The sequence below is a fragment of the Erythrolamprus reginae genome, chromosome Z, assembly GCF_031021105.1.
Source record: "Erythrolamprus reginae isolate rEryReg1 chromosome Z, rEryReg1.hap1, whole genome shotgun sequence".
NCBI classification, from domain to species: Eukaryota; Metazoa; Chordata; class Lepidosauria; order Squamata; family Dipsadidae; genus Erythrolamprus; species Erythrolamprus reginae.
In genome coordinates, this window is record NC_091963.1 from 26,074,399 (window position 1) to 26,100,383 (window position 25,985).

General features: G+C 38.1%; 1 protein-coding gene across 1 annotated transcript in view; it reads right to left on the reverse strand.

The window, feature by feature from the left end:
* CDK14 (cyclin dependent kinase 14) overlaps positions 1 to 25,985 on the reverse strand; it is a 261,312-nt gene that overhangs the window by 123,212 nt on the left and 112,115 nt on the right. The window contains exon 7 of the mRNA XM_070729146.1: positions 9,775 to 9,837. Coding sequence (XP_070585247.1) covers positions 9,775 to 9,837 — 63 coding nt within the window. The remainder of the gene's footprint in view (positions 1 to 9,774; positions 9,838 to 25,985) is intronic.

Below are 25,985 nucleotides of genomic sequence, written 5' to 3' on the forward strand. Positions count from 1 at the left end.
TGGGCTTGGCTTCCCACTTGCAGCTGCTATGTCTTCAGAGCCTGGAACTGTCATGCAGTTGCAGAGTGATGCCAGTTGTAATGCCAGCTAGAGCAGAAGGGGGTCTGAATCTGAACCGTGGGCTGGGTGGATATGGGGGGGGGGGAGAGAATCAGGAGAAGAGCAGAGTCTGGCATGACTGATGGAGAAGTTCTGGGAATTGAAATCTACAAGTCTTAAAGCTGTCAAGTTTGAAGTTTGTAAAAAGTGTACATGGTTTTAAAAAGTATAAATGGTTTTAAAAAGTATACATGGTTGTAAAAAGTATTATGCTACATTGGTATTTTATGAAACAATATATACTACTGCACTACTACACCATTTGGTTCAGAATACTTTTTTCCTTTTTTTCCTTGTCTAAAATCTAGGTGAGTCTTTTATAGAGAAAAATACGATAACTCAGATATTCTTCTAATACTTTATGTGCTTTTATTAACTCTTCTTAATTAACATTATATATAATCTATGGTTCTGGAGGGGAACTATAACAACATCCTGGTACTGGGTCACCTCTGCCCAGTTCAGAGAAATCAGTGAATTAATTTTTTATGTTATGTTGCATTGTTCAATTTATTAATTAGAAGCTATGCTTTATTAATTCACCCACTAGTTAATTACTTGGACTGTTTGGATAAGGATAATTTATGCTACACAACCAAATGTTTAAATTATCTTTAAGGACCAAATATTCTGTTTAATCAGTATTTTTCCTATCAAGTTTTAAAATTCAAAAATTTATTTAATGATTGGGAAAACAATCATTTACATGTAAATTACATAATTTAAATGTGAATAAATATATGAAAGTTTTAAATTTATAATTTAAACACAAAGAAGCATCATCTTATGATCATACTATTTAGTCCTTATTCTCATACTGAATAAAGGATGAGTTTTTTAAAAACTATCTAAATTATTTTAAAATATGCATCTAATGAGAGTGTATAAAGAAATAATAATATTTTTCCTGTTCTGTCCTGACAACTACACTTTAACTGGGATATTGCTTTTTCAATAATGAGTCCAGGGACATGTGGGAGGAATGTTGCCATATGAAGGTCAAACCAATTTAGGGGTTTATGGACTGTGATATCAGTGTGTTAGCAATGATTAAATTGTATGGGCAAACACATTAAAAACAACAATTTCTCTAATAAAGACACATCAGCTCTTACATCAAAGAGAAACATTTTTCCAACTCTCATTATAGACTACAAATATATCCTGCTAATAAGAATTATCAAGTTTTGAAATACCATTTATTGAACTTGAAACTGATTGCTAAGAACAAAAGCATGAGGAAATAATATAGAAAGCTAAAACTTAGCAATACAGATTTTTATTTTTTTTAAAAAAATATTTCAAAATGCCGGAGAAAATGTCAGTCTGAAGAAAAATTATTAAAGTGATTAGACATTTGTTTCTCTAGCAACTGATGCTAGAGAAGTTCTTTAATTAAAAGGGGAAATATTGCAGCTGGTGATTATTCACCTGGTGAGAAACAGCTTTCTATATATATTTTTCTTTTCAGAACTTCAGGACCAGCTGGTAGACAAGCCAACTAGCATACTTGATTTTTCTGCCAAAATGTTATGAAGGGATGAGAAAATGTATGTTCTGTCCAAACTTTTTTGTTTGTTTTCTTACTATAAGTGTATAAGTGTATGGGGAAGAAGGCAAGCAAGAAAGCAGTGCTTTTCCCAACAGTCATCTGAGTCGCATCAATCCATCAGTTTTGCTAATTCTTTAAACATGGTAATTCATTATTATTATTATTATTATTATTATTATTATTATTATTATTATTATTTATTAGATTTGTATGCCACCCCGAGTCTACAGAGCAGCATACAATAAGACAATTCACAACAAATCTAATAAATTTAAAAAACATTTTTAAAAAACCCATTATTAAACCAGTCACACACACAGCCACACCATACGTAAGTTATATAGGCCTGGGGGAGAGAGGGGCAATGCCTCAATTTCCCCATGCCTGACGGCAGAGGTGAGTTTTAAGGAGTTTATGGAAGGCAAGGAGAGTGGGGGCAGTTCTAATCTTGGGGGGGAGCTGGTTTCAGAGGGTCGGGGATGCCAGACGACATTGTTTAGTCGACGGGACCCGGAGAAGGACAACTCTGTGGGACCTAATTGATCGCTGGGATTCGTGCGGCAGAAGGCGGTCCCGGAGATATTCCGGTCCGATGCCATGAAGGGCTTTATGACCAGGGCTTTCTAAACATAGTAGATGAATAATAAAACAGTGAATGAATGAAAAATTAACTCATTTTATTTCCAATGATATATTGAGAAACACACTCTGCTATAGGACAAATAACCCTACCGTTATTTTTCAAAATGTGATCGTCTTTGTGCATATCATTAAAGTGACTCTTCTTTGTGTGTCAAAATAAGAGATGTTATCTGCATCCTGAAGGAAGGTAAAGATAAGGTTTGTGATATTTGACAATTTACTGCTGAAACAAACATGCTTATTGAACTCAGTGACTTGTGAAGAGTGCGATCTGTCAGGAGCACAGACTAGGGATGTGACAGAACAATTTCCAGTGCTTATCAAATTCACTGACAGTGATCCCTTCTACTAATCTGTGTGGAGATAAACTGATAATGCCAAGAGCAGCTACATCTGTATCACCTTATAATATCTAGGCAAGAAGATCAAGAATATGGGGGCTCAGGTGGTATTCGTATCTGTGAGTGGCCTTCTACTTCAGAAATAATAATTGCTTAAAAGAAAGGATATGGCTGAACCATGACAAGCTTGATCAAGAGGGCTTTGAAAGAATCCCAAGGAAGTTGTGACAAAACCATGAAATAATACTGCATACAAGATTTATGCACCATATAGAAAAGTAGAAATGCTTTAATTGCCTTACTGAAATCCAGCAGTAAAGAATATAATTTAAATGGAAAGAAGCAGAGAAAGGGAAAGACTTGAAGACTGAACTTACAGAGAGAGAGAGAGAGCCACAGAGAGAGAGAGAGAGAGAGAGAGAGAGAGAGAGAGAGAGAGAGAGACATAGAGACACACAGTAAGAGAGAGACAGAGAGACAGAGAGAGACAGAGAGAAGCAATGATAAGGAAATGATAAGCGCTGAGGTGATCATAGTAGTCACAACAACATAAACTTAATTTGCAATGTAGAATTGATTTATTAGCATTATTTTATATCTACTACTACTACTACTATTACTACTACTACTGATAATTTTTTCTTCATAAATTGTAGTGAAAGGGTTTTTCTAATATTCATAATCAGCGACTCTGTCAAAACTGACATCATCTTTTTCCATAGAGCATTTATGTTTTTATAGAGGCAAAGGTGGTAAATGGTTTTTTTGAAGATGCAAGTATAGGATAATATAACATAGATCCATCATATAATTTTATGGATGATATTCATATTTATTATAATTAATTCCTAAATGACATAGAAATATACAAAATAGAACATTGATTATGTATTTAACTATCGAATAGCTTATTTAAAATCAATTTTCAATGCCCTCTGAAAAAGGCAGCTCTAATCTCATCCTTTTCTGCACCTGCTTATCTTCTGAAGAGTAATGGGAAGCAGCTACCTATCATTTATATTAAAGCAAAATAATTCTGTTCAGCATATCCACTATAATTAATGTCAAAATTTAACCCTGTGACTTAATAATTTGATTTCTATGACACTAAAAACTTTTGATATGTAACCATCTGACTTTTAAAATAGCTTTTATGTACTAACACAGAAATTAGAGATAATTGTATTTGAAAAGTTGCAAATATATTATTTCAGAATGGATCTAAAATTTCTTCCAAACAAATTTAATGAAGCATGTAGATATTAACCACCCATATAATTTAAATAATCGTGTTTTAAAAGGGCTTTTATAACTTTAAATGCTGAACCACACTTACAGATACAGAATTAATTTTATATATTTACTGATTCACTAAAAATATTATTCAAAGTTTTGTAAAAAGTAAAACATGCTAACTTTTTATATTCAGTTTAATAGGCTAAAAACCATGAAACTTCATTAAAATGTTTTATGATAGAGTTATGAGAACAGACAGTATAAAAATTATGTTAATAAAACCAATAAATATCCTCCTAATAGTTATTTATGTAAGATAACTCAAGTGTTCCAGTGGGTCATAAAATATTAATTTTATTGGAATTAATTAATTGGAATTAAGTCTTGTTTCATTTATTGTCCTGCAGAATATTACTTGAACATACATTAGAGAAATTGTGTAAAGTGTTCATTTTATTTACAATTTAAATATTTATCTTAACAGATACAGATACTGTATATTATTAAGTAAAAAATAGTCCTCCTTGATCTACAGCTGAGGCTAGAACAACGTCTCTCAGCTGTGGTAAAGAGGATGTTTGCACAGGTTCGCCTGGTGCACCAGTTGTGGCCCTATTTAGACAATGCGGCTCGATTACCGCAATGCTCTCTACATGGGACTACCTTTAAAGAATATTTGAAGACTTCAGTTAGTCCAAAAATAGCCGCGCGAGCCATTATGGGTCTGCTGAAATATACCCATATATCACCATCACTCTGTGAGCTGCATTGGCTACCAAATGGTCTCTGAACGCAATTTAAAGTGTTGGTTATTACCTATAAAGCCCTATGTGACTTAGGACCATCTCCTGCCTTACGTATCCCAGCATCAGATTAGATTCCACAGACCTTAAACACACCTTTGCCAGCAGGCCTGGGGCGTTGAGTGTTGACATCCTGTTCCAGCTGATAGTATGATTATGATTGGGATGAAATAGTTTTAAATGTCTGTGATTTTAAGATTTAGGTTTTATGTTTGGATTTCATAAATATTGTATTTGTGTTGGTATTATTATGTAAGGTGCCCTGAGTCTGCTGGAAAAGGGTGGCCTAGAAATCAAAATAGATAGATAGATAAACAAATAAACAAACAAACACCCATACACACTTTCCCTATTACTGCATTAGTTTAAGCAATTAGATATTTTGGAAAATAATATTTGGAATTATTTGTTTGTTTGTTTATTACATTTCTATGCCGCTCTTCTCCACAGACTCAGGGCGGGTCACAACAAAGATACAAGATACAGAAGTAGAACGTGTAAGAAATCTAAAGTTAAAAATAGTCCAAAAATCCCCAATTCATAAAAACATATATCCCAATAAATTACACATTGATGTCATTGGCCGGAGCTAGATATTAATACTCAAATATGCTTTATATGCACTTTCACATGCATATTTAAAATGTTTATATCTTTATTTTTAAAGAGAAAATATAATAAATTTTGATGAATTGCATACATGTTCTGAGGACTTTTTCCAAATTGTTTTGAGCTAATTTCAAACATAATTACTTATGCTTTTAAAATATGAATAATAAAAAACATAAACCTTAATATCTATTTTGATCATTAAGAGCTATAATTATTCATTTTCAAGAGCAGATAGTCTTAGGCAATGTAAGCCCAAATGAATTTTAGTTGCTACAAAACCTTAAAAAAATCTTTTTATACGTAGCACCACAAAGTCTTTTTGTTCTGAAGGAAGCTTAATGCCTACTGCTGAAAGTTCAAATTACAGAGCTTGGTGGCACAGTGGTTAGAGTGCAGTATTGCAAGCTACTGCCAGGAGTTTGGCAGATCGAATCTCAGTAGGCTCAAGGTTGACTCAGCCTTCCATCCTTCCAAAGTTGGTAAAATGAGGACCCAGATTGTTGGGGGTAATATGCTTACTCTCTGTAAGCCGCTAAGAGAGGGCTGTAAAGCACTGTGAAGCAGTATAGAAATCTAAATGCTATTGCTAGAATCAGCTGGTTCCCATATATCAGGCCACTTATCTTGTCTGCTTAGAAGTATTTACAAGTTTATATTATTGCTTGTAGCATGCAATATTGCGAAAGTATGTAAAAAGCTGGAAAGCCTGACAGTTTTGATTGTTATGAATTACTATCAGTAGTAGAATTCTGTCAAATATTATAGGTAGTTTTCAGTTAACAACTACTCACTCAGTGACTGTTCAACGTTATGATCGTGCTGAAAGAATAGTGGTAATGACCAATATTCAAAGTACAAGTCATCCCAACACTCCTGCACTTACATAATTGCAAACTCGATAGTTGGCATCCATCAATCCCGTGTCCCCTTGTCCCCCTGTGCTCATGCTGTATTTCTATTGCCATTCATGCATTTTCCCTAGTAACCTGTGCATTCAGCCACCTAGCAATAGCCACCCTAAACCCCACGACGCACACTCTACGCCCCCCTGCTACTTGTACACCTTCTGTCATTGAGCAACAACCCAGCTGTTCTTGTGCGCACTCACACATTATAGTAGTAGATGCTTGGAACAAACTTCCAGCAGACATGATTGGCAAATCCACAGTAACTGAATTTAAACATGCCTGGGATAAACATTTATCCATCCTAAGATAAAATACAGGAAATAATATAAGGGCAGACTAGATGAACCATGAGGTCTTTTTCTGCCGTCAATCTTCTATGTTTCTATTACATACACTCTTCCATTTGGTTAGCAGCCACCACAGGCCCTGTCATATTCATGCCCTCTGCAACTTGTGTACACTTGTGCACCCATTCCCATCTGGCAATAGTCATTACTAGCCCTGCCACATTTGTGCATCCTGCCACATGTGCCTTGCACCTGGTAGCAGACTCCAAGGTCCTGCCATGCTCACACTTCCCCTGCTACTCAAATACACTCGCATGCCTTCTCCCAACCTGTATCAGCCATCCCAAACCCCACTGCTGCATCACCCTACACAGCTTTCTTCTTATAAAGATTTGCAAAGATTTCTATATTTTTAATTGACTGAGCTTGCCAGGTTCTGTAGTTTTTAGATGGAATGAATGCATTTTGCAATCATTTATTCAGCTAGTATTATACTCTATTACAGTGGTTTTCAACCTTTTTTGAGCTGTGGCACATTTTTTACATTTTAAAATCCTGGGGCACACTCTCCTCTCTTTTTCCATCCCTGTCTCCTACCCACCCTTGTGTGTGTATTTTTATACACACTTTTGAACCATTTCCAAAAACAGGTGAGGGCTGGGGGGCAGGTTTCTCTCTTATTCTTTGGGTGCTTTTTATCATATGCTTTAAATCAAGAGTCACTTCTCTCTCTCTTTTGTTTCTCTCTCTCTTTCCTCTCTTTCTCTGTCTCAATCATTTTTTCATTTCTCTTTTTTTCCTCTCCTTTTTGCTCATTTCTCTCTCTCTCTCGCTTCCTCTCCTTTTCTCTCTCTCTCTCTCTTGTTTTCTTTCTCTCTTGCTTTCTTTCTCTCTGACACTTGCTTTCTCTCTCTTTCTCTTTTCTTTCTCTCTCTTGCTTTCTCTCTCACTCTCTCTCTCTCACTCTCTCTTGCTTCTTTCTTTTGCTTTCTCTCTCTCTCTCTCTGCAAAAAGTTGCGAGACCGGAACCTGAGCTTCCTTCTTCGCGGCACACCTGACCATGTCTCACGGCACACTAGTGTGCCACGGCACACTGGTTGAAAAACACTGCTCTATTATATTCTATTCTGTATTGGGCACAATAGAATAATAAATAAACAGCAACAGTTTTATATACATTTAACTCATTATAATCTCTCATCCTCTCCTCTATGGCAGTGTTTTTCAACCAGTGTGCCGTGGCACACTAGTGTGCCGCGAGACATGGTCAGGTGTGCCGCGAAGCTCAGAGAGAGAAAGAAAGCAAGAGAGAGAGAGAGAAAGAAAGCAAGAGAGAGAAAGTGAATGAGTGAGAGAGAAAGAACAAGAGAGAGAGAAAGCAAGAGAGAGAAAGAGAACAAGAAAAAGAAAGCAAGAGCGAAAGAGAGAGAAAGAGAGAGAGAGAAAGCAATAGAGAGAAAGAAAAAGAGGGAGGGAAGGAGAGAGTGAAAGACATAGAGGGAGGTAGGGAGGGAGAGAGAAAGAGAGCAAAAAAGAGAGGAAGGAAGAAAGAGGGAGAAAGAGGGAGGGAGAGACAAATAGAACGAAAGGGAGGAAGAGAGAGAGAGAATTTTTTGTCCAAACTTTTTTAGCAGCACCCCCACCCCCGCTCAATGTGCCCCAGGGTTTTGTAAATGTAAAAAATGTGCTGCGGCTCAAGAAAGGTTGAAAATCACTGCTCTATGGATCATATAAAAAAGACTAGCTACATGTTTTGTCAGATATCTTTGTGGGCAAGTCATTTACCGTATTTTTCAGAGTATAAGACACACCATAGTTTTTGGAGAAGAAAATGGGGCGGGGGGGGAGAGAATCCTACCAGGTATTCGGCTAACGTCCTTAGTCTTGTCAGCTTCACCAGATTATTTTATCCCCCGGTTAAGGATTCAAAAAACCTTATTCAGAGGGAGTAGCAATGAAAAAAAGCCTGCAAAGCCTTACGGCTGGAAAAAATATTGTTTGGCGGGAGTAGCAATGAAAAAAGTCTTCAAGCTGGTTAGAACTGGGAAGATTGTTAGCACCTTGTTAGGGCTGGGAGAAAAAGCTTTGAAAAAGCTTTTCAGAATTTAAGACCCAACCAAATTTTCAGCCTCTTTCAGGGGAAGTGGGGGAGGTGCATTTTATACTCCGAAAAATATGGTATTTTTTTAGGAGAAATTTAAATTGCAATCTCATATTTTTAAAATTGCAACATATGTCATATGATACATAGAATTAATGAAATATTTGTTGATAAAAAACAAAGAGGAATTTTAAATTTGTACAAATAGTACATTATAGTTTTTGAAACATATACTGCTATTTAACTGGCTCTCCATTTATGCTAAAATAATTTGGCTGATATTCATGTAAGTAGACAGAGCAAACCTGTCTACTTACCTGCAAATGTTCGACTGAATAAATAAGTAAATTCAGGTAGTTGTTATGGTCCCACTTAAAAAATAGCCCTCAATATAATTAAAAACCTAAATTATTTTTCTTTCTTGAAGATATCTAATCGTTAAAAGACCTGTTTATATTGACATTATTCATTAGTATCAGGTTAGCAGCTGCAGGGGATAGTAAATGACTTTGTATCATAATATCATCGAATTACATTTCATGTTAATGATATTATGATGTAAATAACCTATAGAACATCATTTACATTTGCCCAATGACCCATAATATATACCACAGCATCTGCCCAAACTTGCAACTGCTAATGGTGACTGGTTGCTTTCTGCAGGGTAGAATTAATCTACTTATATTAGCAATACAGTGTTCCCTCGATTTTCACGGGTTCGAACTTCGCGGATAGCCTATACCACGGTTTTTCAAAAAATATTAATTAAAAAATACTTTGCGGTTTTCCCCCCTATACCACAGTTTTTTCCATCTGATGACATCATACGTCATCGCCAAACTAATAATTTTTGCAAATAAATAACAAAAAAAAATAATTATTGTTAATAAATAATTATGTTTATAAATATCAGGATCACTATTCAATGGTGAGTACCAGTAATAATGGTGAGTAAATGGTTGTTAAGGGAATGGGAAATGGTAATTTAGGAGTTTAAAGTGTTAAGGGATGGCTTGTGATAGGGTCCATAGCCAAAAATGGTGTATTTACTTCCGCATCTCTACTTCGCGGAAATTCGACTTTTGCGGGTGGTCTCGGAACGCATCCCCCGCGGAAATCGAGGGAACACTGTATATTATTGCTCACTATGAGACAATAACATAATATTTATTTGAAAAGTTGTATCCTACCTTTACATTATCTGGATGAAGACCTCCAGGATGTTTGTCCATGTACTGACATAAATCTGTATGCTTGAAAACAGAAAAAAATATTTTTCAATGTCTTTTTTAATCAAATCTCTATTTCTGTTTGAAAATTATTATAATATATTCCTCTGGATATAACAAATAGAAAATAAGGAAGATATAAGTATAGTTTAAATTGTGCCCTGTTCATACCACCATCAGGCTCTGTAATATATGAGTAACATTCAAACATGTATTTACATATCATTCGATTCTATCTATGTAATATAATAACACAAAGATTAGAATCTCAAACAATTTAAGATATACAGTGATCCCTCGATTTTCGCTGGGATTGCGTTTCCAGACTGCCCATGAAAGTCGAATTTCTGCAAAGCAGAGATGCGGAAGTAAAAACACCATTTTTGGCTATGAACAGCCAAAAACTACCCCCACGTACCCTTTTCCAAGGCTGCGCAAGGAGCCGGGCTTGAAGTTGGGGGCGGGGAGCGACGAAAGTGCGGAGGCCGGCAAAGATTGTTTTGAATGTCGGCCGCCCCGCCCCCCCAGCACCTCCGGCCCCCTCACCACTACCTCCCGCCCGCCCAATCCGCCCCTCTTACCGACTTTTAATATGGCATTAAATAGTTTAATCTAGTAATATTAAGAACAAGGAAAATATTTCATTCTGAGAAACATACATTTGTTTCACAATATTATTATTTGTATACAAAGGATAATCTTAATCTACATTCTAAAAAAAACTCAAAACACTCCAGTTACCCTTGCTAAGTACATTGTTATTTATTTTTTTGTGAAAAACTGGAATGTAAAAACTACTTCTATATACAAAATACATTTATTCCTTTGAATACGTTTTAAGTGGTGTTCTTATTCTACCAAACAGAACAAATGAATAGTTTAAGTATACCATTTAAACACTTTAAGAGAATCAGCAGTGATTGTTATAGGAATAGACATCTAATATTTAGCCAGCCAGCTTTAGCTTAGTAGTTTTTTTTATAACACAATATTTATTTAAGGTAGACTTTATTAAGAATACGGGAGTTGGGATATATTATCTCATGCAAAAATGACCATTAGGAACTACAAATAGCCACAAAGTCTCACAAAGTATGAATATGAGAGCCAGCTGTGCTTCTGAAAAAGTAGGAAATATAAGCAATGTCTGCTTCTATGCTGGTAAAAGATTGATGTTATTTGAACAATGGATTCATGAGATTTCAGAATAAGAGTTTGCAATTTAAACTGGTTGGAACTGCAGCAAACATAAAGGACGAAAGATGAAGAATTACATTTATAAGCAATTTCCTTCCCATTCTTCTTCAGTCTTATCTGAATACTATTATACTGATTATTAGTTCCTTTTTACAGGAAATTCATTACACTATTATCAAATTATTACTGCCTTTTCCAGAGTACAGAAAACCTGTTCTTAAAAAAAAAGAAGCCTAGGACAAATCTCCACAGATTGCCTTAGGTTAGTCTTCCATCATGAAAGTCACAGTTCAGATATTTCTTTTAACATTTGAGAGATAGGGGAATTGTGTCTTTCATCAAATATTTATGTCCTCTCTATTCCTTTCTATTTTTCTTTTTGGCAGTTTCATCAGTAGCAGTTACAGTAATAATTTTAATTTGCCAATAAAAAGTCATACACACACACACACACACATATGCAATGTCACAGAAATGAAAAAATATATATGACAGCTAATTTATAAATTGAGTTAATGTTGTTAATAACTTTTAGAATAGAACAGAATTTTATTGCCCAGGTATGATTGGACACACAAGGAATTTGTCTTGGTGCATATGCTCTCATTTTAAATTTTAAAGATGCTTTTCAATGCATACCGTGTTTCTCCGAAAATAAGACCTTGTCTTATTTTCTGCGGAGTCTGTGGAGAGGGGCGGCATACAAATCCAATAAATATATATTAGTTTCGAACCCTGAAATAAGCCTGAAGCAGAGCTGAAGGAGCTTCTTGGATGAGAAATGAAATGTCTACAAAGAAGAACCAGAAAGTCCAGTTGCCTCTTGAAAAAGTACCTTTGGTACAACCATGACATGGATGATTGAGAATCTCCATAGACATACACACTATTTTTCACATTTAAAAATTTAGCTCAAATAATGGAGATGGTGGTTATTAAGGTTAAGATGCTATTTGCAAATGTACTAATTTACATAAGAACACTTGGTGATTCAATTTTGGCAAAATTTCTGTGGATAAAAATATTCCCTACCTCTTGCTGCATTGGGACTACTTTCTAATGAATGCTATTGTGCTTGTTACAATTTAGGCTTATTGCAACTCATCACTACAGAGATTAAAATATAATTATGACTATAATCTGAAAATGATTTTGCATATGAATTGTAATTTATCCTTAATATTACCATGCTTTCTCAAAAATAAATCCTGCCTTATATTTTTTTTTAACCCTAAAATAAGTGCTTGGCCTTATTGCCATGCGTTTAAAAGCCCAATTGGGCTTATTATCAGAGGATGTCTCACTTTGGGGGAAACAGAGTAGAATTTTAACACTAAAGTAGTAATATATTTTTGGCTCCTATTTAAAATAATAATAAACAAATGAAGAAAATATTTTAAAGATAAATGCTATACTAGCGTACTATATAATAGGTCACATGTAGTAATCAGGAGTCTAGCAGCATCTTTTCAGACTAAGATATTTTATTAGTAGTATAACATTTCATGAACTGCAGCTTACTTTGTGAGATTCCTGGAATAGTTAAACTGAATCTATGATTCAACTGGGTTGAAGCAAAGGAGAAAAAGATAGGGGCTGGAAAGGGCCTTGGCAGGGCCTTCTCTTGTCCCGCTCTCCATCTCAGGGGGCCCCGCATCCCCCCACCATCCTATGTACAAAATGCCCACCACAGTTTCTGTAAAGGCAGAGCCCTGCAGGGCGATCTAAAGAGAGGAGAAGGATGCTGTAGAAAAGGCTGCCTTCCACCCGGGCCTCCCATGTGGCTCTGCGGGACTTGGGGCTCCGAACCATCCCATTAGCTTCCAACCTGGTGCTGCAAACCGAGTTCCTCAATCTGCAAAGAGAGCGGGCAGGTGGCTGGGTGAGAAGCCAGTCGGCTGCTTCAGAACCCCAAGCATTGCAGAGCCAGCACAGATGGAAGGCGCCGTTCTCCACTGCACTGCTATGTAGAGTCCAATATAGGTTATTCTTCAGCCATATTGGACTAAATTAAAAATTAACATATTTAATATTATGTCCCGCCCACCAGGTGCTCTATCAGGCCAATCTTAAAAACTCAGTTATAGTGTAGGGACATATGAGTTTCTTCTTTACCACAGTTGGTAATTAAATTCTAATTATTTCTTTTTCCTTTTCTTCCAGAGTGAAGATTCCAAGTAAGCTTGAAGTTAAGGGGTGGCCTCTGCCTTCTGAGGCATTACCCCTCCCACACACATCGTTTTGCATTACTTACCGCCCCTTACAGGGCCTCTGCTCTCAGGAGTATTGTCCTGGATGAAGGGGGGTTGCCTGGGGGTCACTGATGTCTGCGATCACACCCCGTGACCAGGCGATCACCAGCTGCTCAGCGGTGAGACTGGAACACTGCCAGGGGATTCCCCATGCATTGCTGACATCGCACTGAAGGAGGGGAATCCCCAAAGAGGCCCCGACATTCCTCGAACAGCAGCACTGAAGAGAAGACATCGGGAGGACAGATAACTTCCTTATGATCTCGGCTGCTCAGAGGTCAAGCAGGGGCCATTTGACTGCCAGCGCTGCTGAAAGGGAGAGATCGGGATGGTAGATAACCTCCGCACGATCTTGGATTGACAGAGAGACCGAGCAAGGGCAGCTCTCAGGCAGGCAGGCTTCCAGGGAACAGGGTGAGGCGAGGGCCGTGGGGAGGTGCCTCCAGGCTTCCGTAGCTGGCGCCCACCATTTTGAAGTCATTTTCAAACACACACACCCAGGTTAATGGCCGCCATTTTGACGACTTTGGGGGGGGAGTTCAAGAGGCTTGGCTTCTCTACCCAGATTGGCCAGAGCCTGTGGCCAGTTGGGATTTCCCCTCCCAGGAGACTCCAGGATTGGGCAGAATCCTGCATCTAGGCAGATCAGACTCGTGAGCACACACATGCTGTCTTCTCTGTCAGCCATTTCTGGCAACGTTTGCCTCATAACAGCAGCATGTTTTTGACTCTCCACAGTTGTGAGTACACTCCTTCTTTGAAATGTCTCAGAATAACCAATCTGGCACAAATGAGGCCAATTCCCATACAGGAAAGGACAAACCTGTAGCCTCTAAATCTAAGAGCAAGAGTTCTCAGGCCTCCACAGCTTTGAGAGAGGCAGAAAAGCGTATTAAGGCCTTGGAGGGACAGTTGGAGGCGGCACATAGGATACCTGCTTCCAGTCAGTTAAGTCCATCAGCCTGGGGAACTCCAGGTCAGAGCCCTAGCACCACAAGAATATTCCCTCTTCTCCGATTTTCCTGGAGAACGTCAAGAAGCCTAGGTAACACCCAACGGCTGCTTTAGGCCCTACTACATCTGATCACAAGTATTACTCATTTGACCCTGATATGGAGGTTCTTCTCAATATCCAACTGTGGATCCGCCGGTGGCAGCCTTAGATTCAAACACCTTGGTGCCTTCAGATCTGGCGGAGGAATTGAAGTCTGAGGATAGGAAGGCTGAGACCTTGACCAGGAAACTACACCAATTGGTATCCTGGGCGCTAAGAGCAGCATCGGCTGCGTCTTTTTTCAACAGGGCCTCCATCCTGTGGCTCCAAGAGGTCCTGCCGAGATTGGGCCCAGAGGACATTCGTCTCAGACAGGATGTCCATAAGTTGATAGCAGTGACAGAGTTCTCCACGGACGCCACCCTTTCAGCGGCAAGATTCTCCTCCAGGGCTTTAGCAACTAACCTGGTGTCACGCCACCTGATATGGCAAGCAGATGCAAAATCCAAATGGCATCTAGCCACTGCTCCTTATCAAGGAACGAAGCTTTTTGGTGAATCCCTGGAAACAGTCCTTGTCGATGACAAGGACAAGAAAAAAGTGATGCCCAGGTCTTCCAGAAGATCGTCGATTCACCTCATACTATAGAAGACAGCCATTTCGGCCAGCCACTGTTTCGACTGTGCCCCCAGTCGTATGGCCCAGGGGCCTATCCACAGACATCATATAGAACCGACAGATCTGGATATGGGGATCGGAACAGGCAGTTCCAGCAGCCCAGGAAACCTTTCAGGGGAGGAAACCGTGGTGGTTATCGCAAGTCCAAGATACTCTGCAACATCCCAATTGCCGGCCGATTTCCACCGATGCTTGGGCACTGGAGACAGTAGCACAAGGCCTGCGTATAAACTTTCTTCTGCCACCACTAGACAGGTTTGTGCAATGTCCCACACTGTCCCACCCGCAGAAGCTAACTAAGGATGACTGGGTGAGTGTGCTGACTGCATGCAGCCAGTTGGGTGTGGATAGGTGGGTACCACTGGGTAGGTGTGGCCAGGCAGGGGCAGAACAAGTCGACGAGGACAACTAGATTCAGGACCAATTTGGCACTCCACCAAAATAAAAATCACCCAAATATGTGCCAGACAAATTGGAAGTGGCAAGGTATGTAGGGAAAGGAAAGGGAGGGTGGATTTCTCCCACCCCAGTTGTTCCGCTTTCCATTTTCTAACCCCACTTTCTGAAGAGACACTTTCTGGAATGTCTGCAAATAAAATAAAGGGACCAGTAGATTGTCTCATCCCACTTGCAGAAATACTTAGATGTATAAATACATATATTTAGAGTCCTTTCTCTGATTCCAGCCTTTTATTTCTCTTTCCTTGCTTCCATTTGGGAAACTCAAAGTGCATAGTAAATGTCTTTTTGGTTTCCTGACTATATTGGTCTATGTTTTCCTTGTGGGTTATGGGAATCTGCTGTCTCCATCCCCTTACACTTTTATATTCCCATTGTTCACCATTTGTTCTAATCTGAAGGCTTCCAAGATTGTATCATTTTCTGTTAGGCAAGTTGCTTCAGATTCTTGATCACTTTTGCTGTCTCTTTTTAAAGCTTCAGTACATAGGCAATATTATTTATCAAGTATGACCATTAGTACCTCAATACCAAATCTGAAATTAACAATTATGTTTCAGGGGGAGGGACAGTGATGGGCTCCTATGGGAACGGTCAAGAACGCAGTTCCGGTAGCAAAATTTGGAGTTCCACCCCAGAGCACCCAATTTGCACTAAAAGATGTTGAAACAAAATGCATAAGCCACACCCACAGTGTGGTAGTAGAAATTCTGGTAGCCCATCACTGGGGAGGGGTTATCTCTTTCACAAGTATCCTAACATTCAGTACTAGGAATTTTGTGGAGGATTATAACGTATGTTTTCAGTGATAAAATGACAAATAACCGTGCCTGGAGATGGACCATTTTCAAGGATGTAGGCCTATTTTGCTGCAGTTGTTGCCCTATATGCATTTTCTCTTCTCAGAAAGAGGATGGAGAATGGAAAACAGAGCATTTCTGCAAGTGGGGAGGAGATATCCACACTCCTCTTCCCTTTCTTTGAAAACCTTGCTACTTCCCTTTTGCTGGTACACCTACAGGTAATTTTTTTTCTGATGGGATGCTGAGTTGGCCCCATGTCCAATTGCCTAGGGCAGTGATGGCGAACCTATGGTACGGGCATCACAGGTGGCACGGGGAGCCATATCTGCTGGCACATGAGCCATTACCCTAGCTCAGTTCCAATTCATGCTGGCCAATGATTTGGTGCGTGCTGGCCAGCTGATTTTTGGCTCACATAGAGGCTCTGGGAGGGAGCTTTTTGCTCCCATAGTTCCAGGAAAGCCTTTGGAACCCGGGGAGGGCAAAACATGAGACTACTGGGCCTACCAGAAGTTGGGAAACAGGCCATTTCTGGCCTCCAGAGGCCCCATGAGGGGTGGGGGAAGCTGTTTTCGCCCTCCCCAGGCACTAAATTATGGGTGTGGGCACTCACACAAGCATGATAGTGCGCACGCATGCTATTCCGGCACCCGAGAGAGAAAAGGTTTGCCATCACTGGCCTAGTCACCTATTTTGCATCCACCTGGCCATGACCACCCAACAGCAACCATCCAATCACACCCATAGTTGTAGAGTGTGCAGTTGGCCACTCCCATCCAGCCACACTGATTTCGCTACATCTAGTTCTCTTTACCAACCTGGCTGCACTCAATCTCCGAGACCGCCTCCTGCCGCACGAATCCCAGCGACCGATTCGGTCCCACAGAGTGGGCCTTCTCCGGGTCCCGTCAACTAAACAATGCCGGTTGGCGGGTCCCAGGGGAAGAGCCTTCTCTGTGGCGGCGCCGGCTCTCTGGAACCAACTCCCCCCGGAGATTAGAACTGCCCCTACTCTTCCTGCCTTCCGAAAACTCCTTAAGACTCACCTTTGCCGTCAGGCATGGGGAAACTAAACATCTCCCCTGGGCATGTTAATTTATACATGGTATGCTTGTGTGTGTGTTTGCTATTACATGGGGTTTTTTCTTAAATCGTTAAATATTTTAATTAATTGGATTGTTGTGACTGTTTTTACTTGTTGTGAGCCGCCCCGAGTCTTCGGAGAGGGGCGGCATACAAGTCCAACTAATAAATAAATAAATAAATAATAAATAACTGTTCACACCTGGCTGCTATGAATCTCTTTTGCTGTCATAGATGTTTACTGGTTAACATTCATACATATTCATACAAAATACAAGTATCTATACTATACTATAACTAAGACATCTCCCCCAGGCTTTTATTTCATGTTTGGTGTATGTGCTGTATGGTTTTTAATTATTGGGGTTTTTATATATTTTTATCATTAGGTTTGTCCCATTGTTATACTGTTTTTATTACTGTTGTGAGCCGCCCCGAGTCTTCGGAGAGGGGCGGCATACAAATCTAATAAATAATAATAATAATAATAATAATAATAATAATAATAATAATAATTATTATTATTATATAGTAACCAGTGACCAGTGGGCCGCCAGCCGGCACTCACAATGTGCTCTGTGTGCCTGGTGCGCTTGCTCATGTGCTTGCTCGCATGAGATTCGGCTGTTGCACATGGGCAGCAACGCTCATATGAGCGTCCTTGCGTAAGTAAAATTGGGGGGGGGAGTGGCGATTTTTGCCCAAATGTTGCTTGCATGAGGACGCTCGAGTGAGATTTTAGCAATTTTCGCTGCTTTTTTGCTTCCACACATATTCAGAAGTATAAAAGTTTCAAAAGGCGACAGTGGGCGGCGGGGCTTCTCGGCGGCCACCCAAACCCAAACTTTTGCCGAACTTCCGGGTTCAGCATTGGGAGAACGCTGAGAAGTGCCCGGCTGTTTCAAAAGGTGACAGCCGGGTGGCGGCGGTTTTTTGCGTTTTTCTTTTCTTGCACGCATTAATTCATTTTACATTGTTTCCTATGGGAAACAATGTTTCATCTTACAAACTTTTCACCTTACGAACCTCCTCCGGGAACCAATTAAGTTTGTAAGACGAGGTATTACTGTACTGTATCTACTTTCTCCTTATTCAGCACTTTTTATCACTTACACGTATATCCAATGAAATATGCTCACTTCTCCCCTTTCCTTAGCTATGATAAATCTGTATATGACTTAGCTTTCCCATAGTTCTACCTAATTGGTTTCAGCTGTCATATCTGAAATGAAACCGATGGAAAGCCTGAGGCCTATGAATGAACAGGAAGCATTTGCAACTACATTCCCATCATGTCAAACCAGCAACGTGAAAAAGGTCTCCCATTAAAACAAAAACAGTACTATTTGGCTTCTGGCAATGACATCATGAAGCAGACAGATTGGATTGTTTCACGGAGGCTGAAAAGATTGTTGCACACCATTCTTTTCTGCTAAATAGATTGCACATACATTTATCATGTTCTGGATAGTCTACTAACTAAACTACTTCCCTATTGTTACATTCTTAAGTAGATGCAGTAATATAAAAAAGAAAATATCAAAGAGAACTAAACATGAAATAAAAAACCTTGCACACAAAATCCAAAGGCAAGGTTTATTTATTTTTATTAACAGTTTTGACATAACAAAAAGATAAAAAGAAATATATAAAGAAAGGAAATAAAAGGGGGGAAAGTATAGAAAATGATACAATTCAAGAAAGAAAGAAAGAAAGAAAGAAAGAAAGAAAGAAAGAAAGAAAGAAAGAAAGAAAGAAAGAAAGAAAAGGGAAAGAAATGACTTTTGTCCTTAGAACTTCTGTCCTTATAGCAGTTATAAACAAACTTGTTGCAGGCAGCCCTTGAGATACAACCATAATGGAACCTTCCCATTATGGTTGCATTTCACAACAGTAGTTAGGTGAGTAACTTAATAATCATCAAAACCTGCTTTCTCCAATGAATTGTTAAGCTAAGAAGTTGCTAAGCAGAGCAGGGAGTACTTTGGGGCGGCAAATATGATAGTTTTTAAATATGCCCTGTTTTATTGTATTATTGTATACCACCCCAGAATTACCTTTAATGATATGGACAGCCATATAAATTTGATTTTTTTTAAAAAAAAATCTATTTTTTTTCTTTTTTCACAAGTCTTTCATACATGGTAAATGTCCATATCGACACAATATTGACTAGAAGTACTTTTTTTTAACATTTTCCTTTCTACGGTGTTGTATAACAGCAGCACATCATCCTGTAAAAAAAAATCTCTCAATTATAACACAGTGTAAATTTCAGACGCCATGTCCATATTGTCTCCCACTATATCGTATTGCAGCCCAAATTCTTAGCCCACTTTATCATGTTCTCTAATTTGTTTCCTTTGTTTCTAATTTCAAAAAAGGTTTGTACATTCTTTGCAATCAGATGTTCACCATTTGTAGAGTTCATGCCAGTGTCCTATCTTATCCTGACACGAGATAAGTTACCTTAACATAGCCATTCCTCCAATAGAGCAGAAAATTGACTTATAGGGAAAGTAATATATTTATATAGCCAAAATTGGAGTAATTATATATGTAACATAAGAAATGTGTACCAAAGAAATTACCTATAGTAAAAGATGTTTCTTGCAAAACAGTCAAGAAATGTATATAAATGTATAAGCTATAGAAAATGATTTTGTAAACATCTCTAACAAGAACTTCTTAAAAAAAACAGGGTTGTAAATAACCCACTTTTTTGTTGTATGTATGTTTATTTTTGTTTGTTTGTTCTGTCATATATTATAATCAATAAATAAAAAAAATAAACTCAGCCATTCCTCCATTTGAATATTATAAGGTAAACGTTCCCCTTGCACATATATGCTAGTCGTTCCCGACTCTAGGAGGCAGTGCTCATCTCCATTTCAAAGCTGAAGATCCAGCACTGTCATGTGGCCGGTATGACTAAACACTGAAGGCACTTGGAACGTTGTTACCTTCCCACCAAAGGTGGTCTCTATTTTTCTATTTGCATTTTTACATGCTTTTCAACTGCTAGGTTGGCAAAAGCTGGTATAAGTAACAGGAACTCACTCCGTCATTAAGCTGTGCTAGGGATTCGAACCGCGGAACTGCAGATTTTGTTTGACAAGCTCACCGTCTTAGCCACTGAGCCACCATGTCCTCTTATGTTTGAATGGTTGTTATGTTTTGTTATGTTGTTATGTGTCAGCTATTATATACTGGAGTTCCATGAAGATTTTCCACAGAGAGACAGAGCATTCTAATGTATTTAAATGTACTTTTTTCACATATTTATTTATTCATTTGATTTTTTTATGCTGCCCTTCTCCTTAGACTCAAGGCAGCTTACAACATGTTAGCAATAGCACTTTTAACAGAGCCAGCATACTGTCCCCCAATCCAGGTCCTCATTTTACCCACCTCGGAAGGCTGAGTCAACCTTGAGCGGGTGATGAGATTTGAACCACTGACCTGCAGATCTGGCAGTCAGCTTTAATGGCCTGCAGTACTGTACTCTACCCACTGCGCCACCTCGGCTCAATATCAATGCCAGGTATTTTAGAGTGGAGCATATAAAAACTTATGCCTTGGTATGATCCACTATAGGATGAAATCTTATGCCTGTCCATGTGACAGCCATACAAATTCTTTTCCCCGAGGGATTATTGCACCTACTGAAATGACTTGTAATCCCTGGCTGGTAGATTTTATAGGTAGTTTAATATAATTTAATCTACTTGGTATTTACAATTAAATATTCAGATTGGAAGAGAGAAAGAAAAGCTACTTTTGAATCGAGTAATGGTTTTAATGCTGCTATAAAAATAGTCAACCCATATTAAATGATTATTATTGTGGGGATATATAATAACAAGAAGATCAATTCTATAAAACACATTTATTGGCCTTCCCTAACATCCTGGTGCTAATGCTTGGGGAGAAGGCTTAGTGTCAACAGTCTTGCATAAAGCCAGAGTTAGGGTTATCCAAGTCCCAGGAGAGAGGCTTTTTCCTGAAAATATTAATTGTTCCTCAGACACACAAGATGGCACTGTTCGATAGAAGGGCTATGAAACATGCCCACCCTTTCAGATCTGGTGGAACAGACAGAAACCTTCAAAGACAGAAAGTCTCAGAAGTAACTTCACCATGCAAAGCTTTAAAAATATCAACCAGCACGTTCAATTGTACCTGGAATCATGTTGGAAACCGGCTCAGCTTATGCAGAAATAGAACTGAATAAGGAAGCTTTGAAACATACAAAGCTGCATCAGTTGCCACTAGCTGAAGTTTACGTTCTTGCACACTCAGTCATTAAAATAGTTAATATTATGGAAGTATGTTCTCATGTCCACAATAACTTCATATCTTAAAAGTAAATATTTTAAATGATGAATTCAATTCTAACTTGAAACTATTCCTAGATTCTAAATTAATGCATGGATTTGACGATGTACCACATTCATAATTTTTTTCTTTGTATAGGGCCTAATATTTAATTTATTGGAACATTCCAATTAGAATAGATTCTCACTATAAAATTCAGTTGATTACTTTTTATTTCAGTCAGTAATTTATGCACTGTAAGCTAGAGTCCCTAATACATATTTTACCTCAAAGTTTAGTAGTAGCTATTAGTTTTTTAAATGATGCATTTTAAATGAAAAAAAATTGAAAAGAGAAGTCACCGTAACATATAAATTCCTCACTTATTTACTGGTATTGTACTCCTTTTTCCTTTAATCTCTGTTTATACTTTTGGGGAAAGAGATGTCTAATAAAAGAAATAAGAAAATTAATAAAACTCGTTTATCTTAAAGATACTACCAGACGCTCTCTCATTCTTGGCAATCTTGTAGGAAAAGACTACATTTTTCTTACAAAAAAAAGAAAGATGTTTTAAGAAAGAATATATATTTAGTGTTTTCTATCAATATAAGCCAAAATTTGATGACCCTAACATTTTTTAAAAAATATATTTCCTGCAATTGCTGACAGCAAGCAGAAAGCCACAAGAAAATTCATATACCAACAAAGATGATTTCCATTTTTTTGTTAAACCTACCAAACCGTATAATTTTATTTAAAAGAGGGGGTGGGTAATCCAGAAAACAGATTAAAGAATTGAGGTTTACAGCAGCATGCAGGTTAAGTGACTGAGGAAGTTAAGACATTATGCCATAAAACACTGTCATTATAGACAATTTAACTGATACTTGTTTTAATGCAGTGAAACCACTATACAGAGTTAGCCTTCTGCAGAAATACAACTCCAAAGTTTCCAACTGCATGAAAATCTTTGAAATTGCAACATCAAAGCATTGGGCGGGATCAATCAATGTTCCACATTGGGGAAGACTGCACTGAAGTTTGAAAATTGTTTTCTTAATTTCTTGAATAAGAACTGAAAAAATTCATCATGCAATAAAAAGTTATAGAACGTTATGGGTTTTCCTCGCCCCAAAAAATGAAGTCACAAAAGAGGCCATTAATGATCCACATAGTTTAAATTTGTTTTAGAATAGCATCTAGATGGAAAATATCATGCCTCTTATTGAGATGTTATACTATTTTTTTCTAGCTTAAATGTCAAGACATTTTCAGGACATTTATTAACCAAACCCTTGGTCTGACAAGTAATAAAAAATAATATATTTTCTGTCCTTTTATATTTTATACAGAACAGATTTAACATGTTTTAAAATTAAGTGATTATGATAAGCAATAGAGATTTATTATTAGCTGCAGGAGTAGGAAACACTAAGTTATTTCTTTTATCTGCATTCAATCATGAAACTCAAAATTGCTTAGATAATTTATTTCACAATATGGAGACATTACTTCTTATGTGGTCCTACATTCTGGCTTTGATCAGGGAGAAAAACATTTGTTTGGATTTTTTAATGATATTGGTAAAATTTTGTTTATATACAACATTGCTAAAAAGAAACACTTTTTCCAAATTAATCATGGCTAAGGTTGGAGAATCAACTATCTTTTATTTGGAAGAGAACTTCTGATATAGCCAGCACAAGCTGACTCATTCAAGATCACTTTTGTTCTTAAAATGTGGAGCTCTTGAAATTATTTGCCTAGTAACATAAATTAAATCTGCAGACATAGAGTATGAAACGTTGTTTATTTTTTTAATGTTTTCTGGTATGTATACTATTGTGAAAGAATTAGAAACACTGCTGCCCAAATAATATCCTATAATAAAGATATATATCTATTTAAAGATCCTTATATTTCAGGAACCAAGAGATATCCATCTTGCTATAAACAGCCAGACAAAAATCAAAATCAGACAAGGAGATCATTCTCTTATCTGAATCTTTGTCATTACATGGACAATAAGAGAATGGCATTCTCATCCATCAAAGAGTGACATTGATAAATGCACGAAAAGCAAGCCATCTGTTTGCATTATACTCCTACCAAATCCTTCAGCTATACATAGCTGTCACATAAAATTGCTTGCTCTAATATAGCTACACAACACCATCCAGTATGAAGCAAGTCTTCCTTAAGCTAGTTTTATTATTGTTTACTTACTTACTTCAGTTTCTAGACTGTTCAATTCCTAACCCCTCTAAGTAACTCATAGTAAATCAATATACATAGGAACAAAACAGGAATAGAAAAAAAACCCCACAAAGTACATATAAATCCTAAGTACACCATTATTTGGTTAGAGTAACTTTTAGTAGTACCCCAATGCTAGAGCTATGTAAGAGGTTAAGGAGATATGTCTACAGTCAACTTCCCCCCATTTTTCAGAAGTCGGTAAGGAGCGTTCATAAGTGTATCACTGTGCCTACTGTCCCTGTCCCTCTTTTATCGTTATTTTTTATTTATGTTATGTTTATACAAACTACTAGTATCCTATACGTGTTTGACAGACAAACAAACAAATAAATAAATGTCAAGAGGTAAGCTGTGTAAATATGTACCATATTCCAAAATGCCTTATAAAACAAAGTCATCAAAGCTTGCCACGCAAGTCCTACTACAATCTGATTCAGCGAAGCTGGCTGAGGAATTCTGGGAGTTGAAGTCCACAAGTTGCCAAGGTTGGACTAAATAAATTAGGAAGTTAAGGCTCCTTCTCCTCTTCTTTTCAGATGATGACAGCTGGACGGCGGCGCAGAGGCTGGGGGGGAGGTGTCAGACTCCATCAAGCGGGCAATGTCCGGGAGCCTCCAAAATGAAAGAGAACTTGGGGCAGGGATTTTCGGTGGCTCCCGGCCATCGCCCATTTGATCGAACCTGACACCCCCCTTCCAGCGCTTCGCCTCCCACCGGGTCAGAGGTGTTGGGGTTCAGGTTCGGTGAACTTACCCGAACTTCGCCGTCAAGTTCGTCCGAACCCGCCGAACCTGAACTCCAAAGGGTTCACCCAATACTAGTGGTGACCAAAATTGAATGCAGTATTCCAAGTGTGGCCTTACGAAGGCTTTATAAATAAGCTTAGTAAGGTAGACAACTAGAACCAGTGTTCTAAAGGTTGCAGTTGTTCTGATCTGGAGTTGTCCTAACTTTGCCATAATTTTAATTGGCCTTAACCCAAATACTAGATTAGGAAGTGTGTTCCTTTATTAATGTTTTAGTCTTTTAATATTTGGATTATTGCTTTCTTCTGTTTGTATTGGATGCCGTTGTTTTTATGTTACATACTGCTCAGAATCACTGAGTTGGGAGCTCATATATTTCATTAATAAATACATAAATATTCTGATATATTTAAGCAGAAGCAGCAAAACTGAAATATTTTTAAGAAAGGGTGAAGTAGAGGTAGAGGGGGGGGGGGGTGATGTGTGGCTCCCAGATAAGGCTCCGAGAAATTGCTGGTGACGGCCACCAGGATAGGGATTGTCTAACGTCTGGAGGGGCCAGGACCTTGAAGGTTGAGGTGCTCTGTGGGCAGCTCTCTAAAGAGCAAAAGGAGTCATTGAAGATTCCTAGATAGTAGATAACAACAAAGAGTGATTGCAATCAGTTTCTTCAAGATATGGACGGAAGAGCTAGGGAAACCCATGATGGTGAGCCTATGGCATGCGTGCCAGAGGTGGCATGCGGAGCCATATCAGAGGGCAAGTCAGACTTTGACCTGTGTCAGCTCCAGTGTGCATGTGTGCACCGGCCTTCCCATGCTACAAGCAATACTCCTTTCAAATGTTTCACACCCACATGTAGGCCTTGGTTCAATATTACTGAGCTCTTTTGGATTAAATGAAACAATAAATAGTTTTATATTAAGGATTGTTTCTTAGGTATTATTGCCCTCATATATCTCTTGAAGACTTCTGGTCAAATGCTTTTCTTCTCAATTTTATGTGGAGATAATATGCAGCTCTTCTAAGGAAATCCCAGTGACCTCATTTATTATGCTTCCTACCTATTGTCTTGCTATTTTCTTTAAGTAACTCCTTGCTAAGTGTAGTAATTTTTATAATTTATAATTTATATCTCATATTCTAAGTATGTGAGCTTCTGCTTGCTGATTGAGCGATAGATTGAGATTTGAGATTGAGCGATAGATTCTTTTATTAATCTTTCTCCAGTACTCTTTGTAATTGAAAACAGTTCCATAACTCAAAGATACATTCCTTTCCCCAAAACCTCTCAGCATCCAGCTTTCATTGCTTTATTTGATCACTGAAAAAAATGTTCTAATTATTTTGATCTTTGTTTTTGTAAGATATCATTATTCCT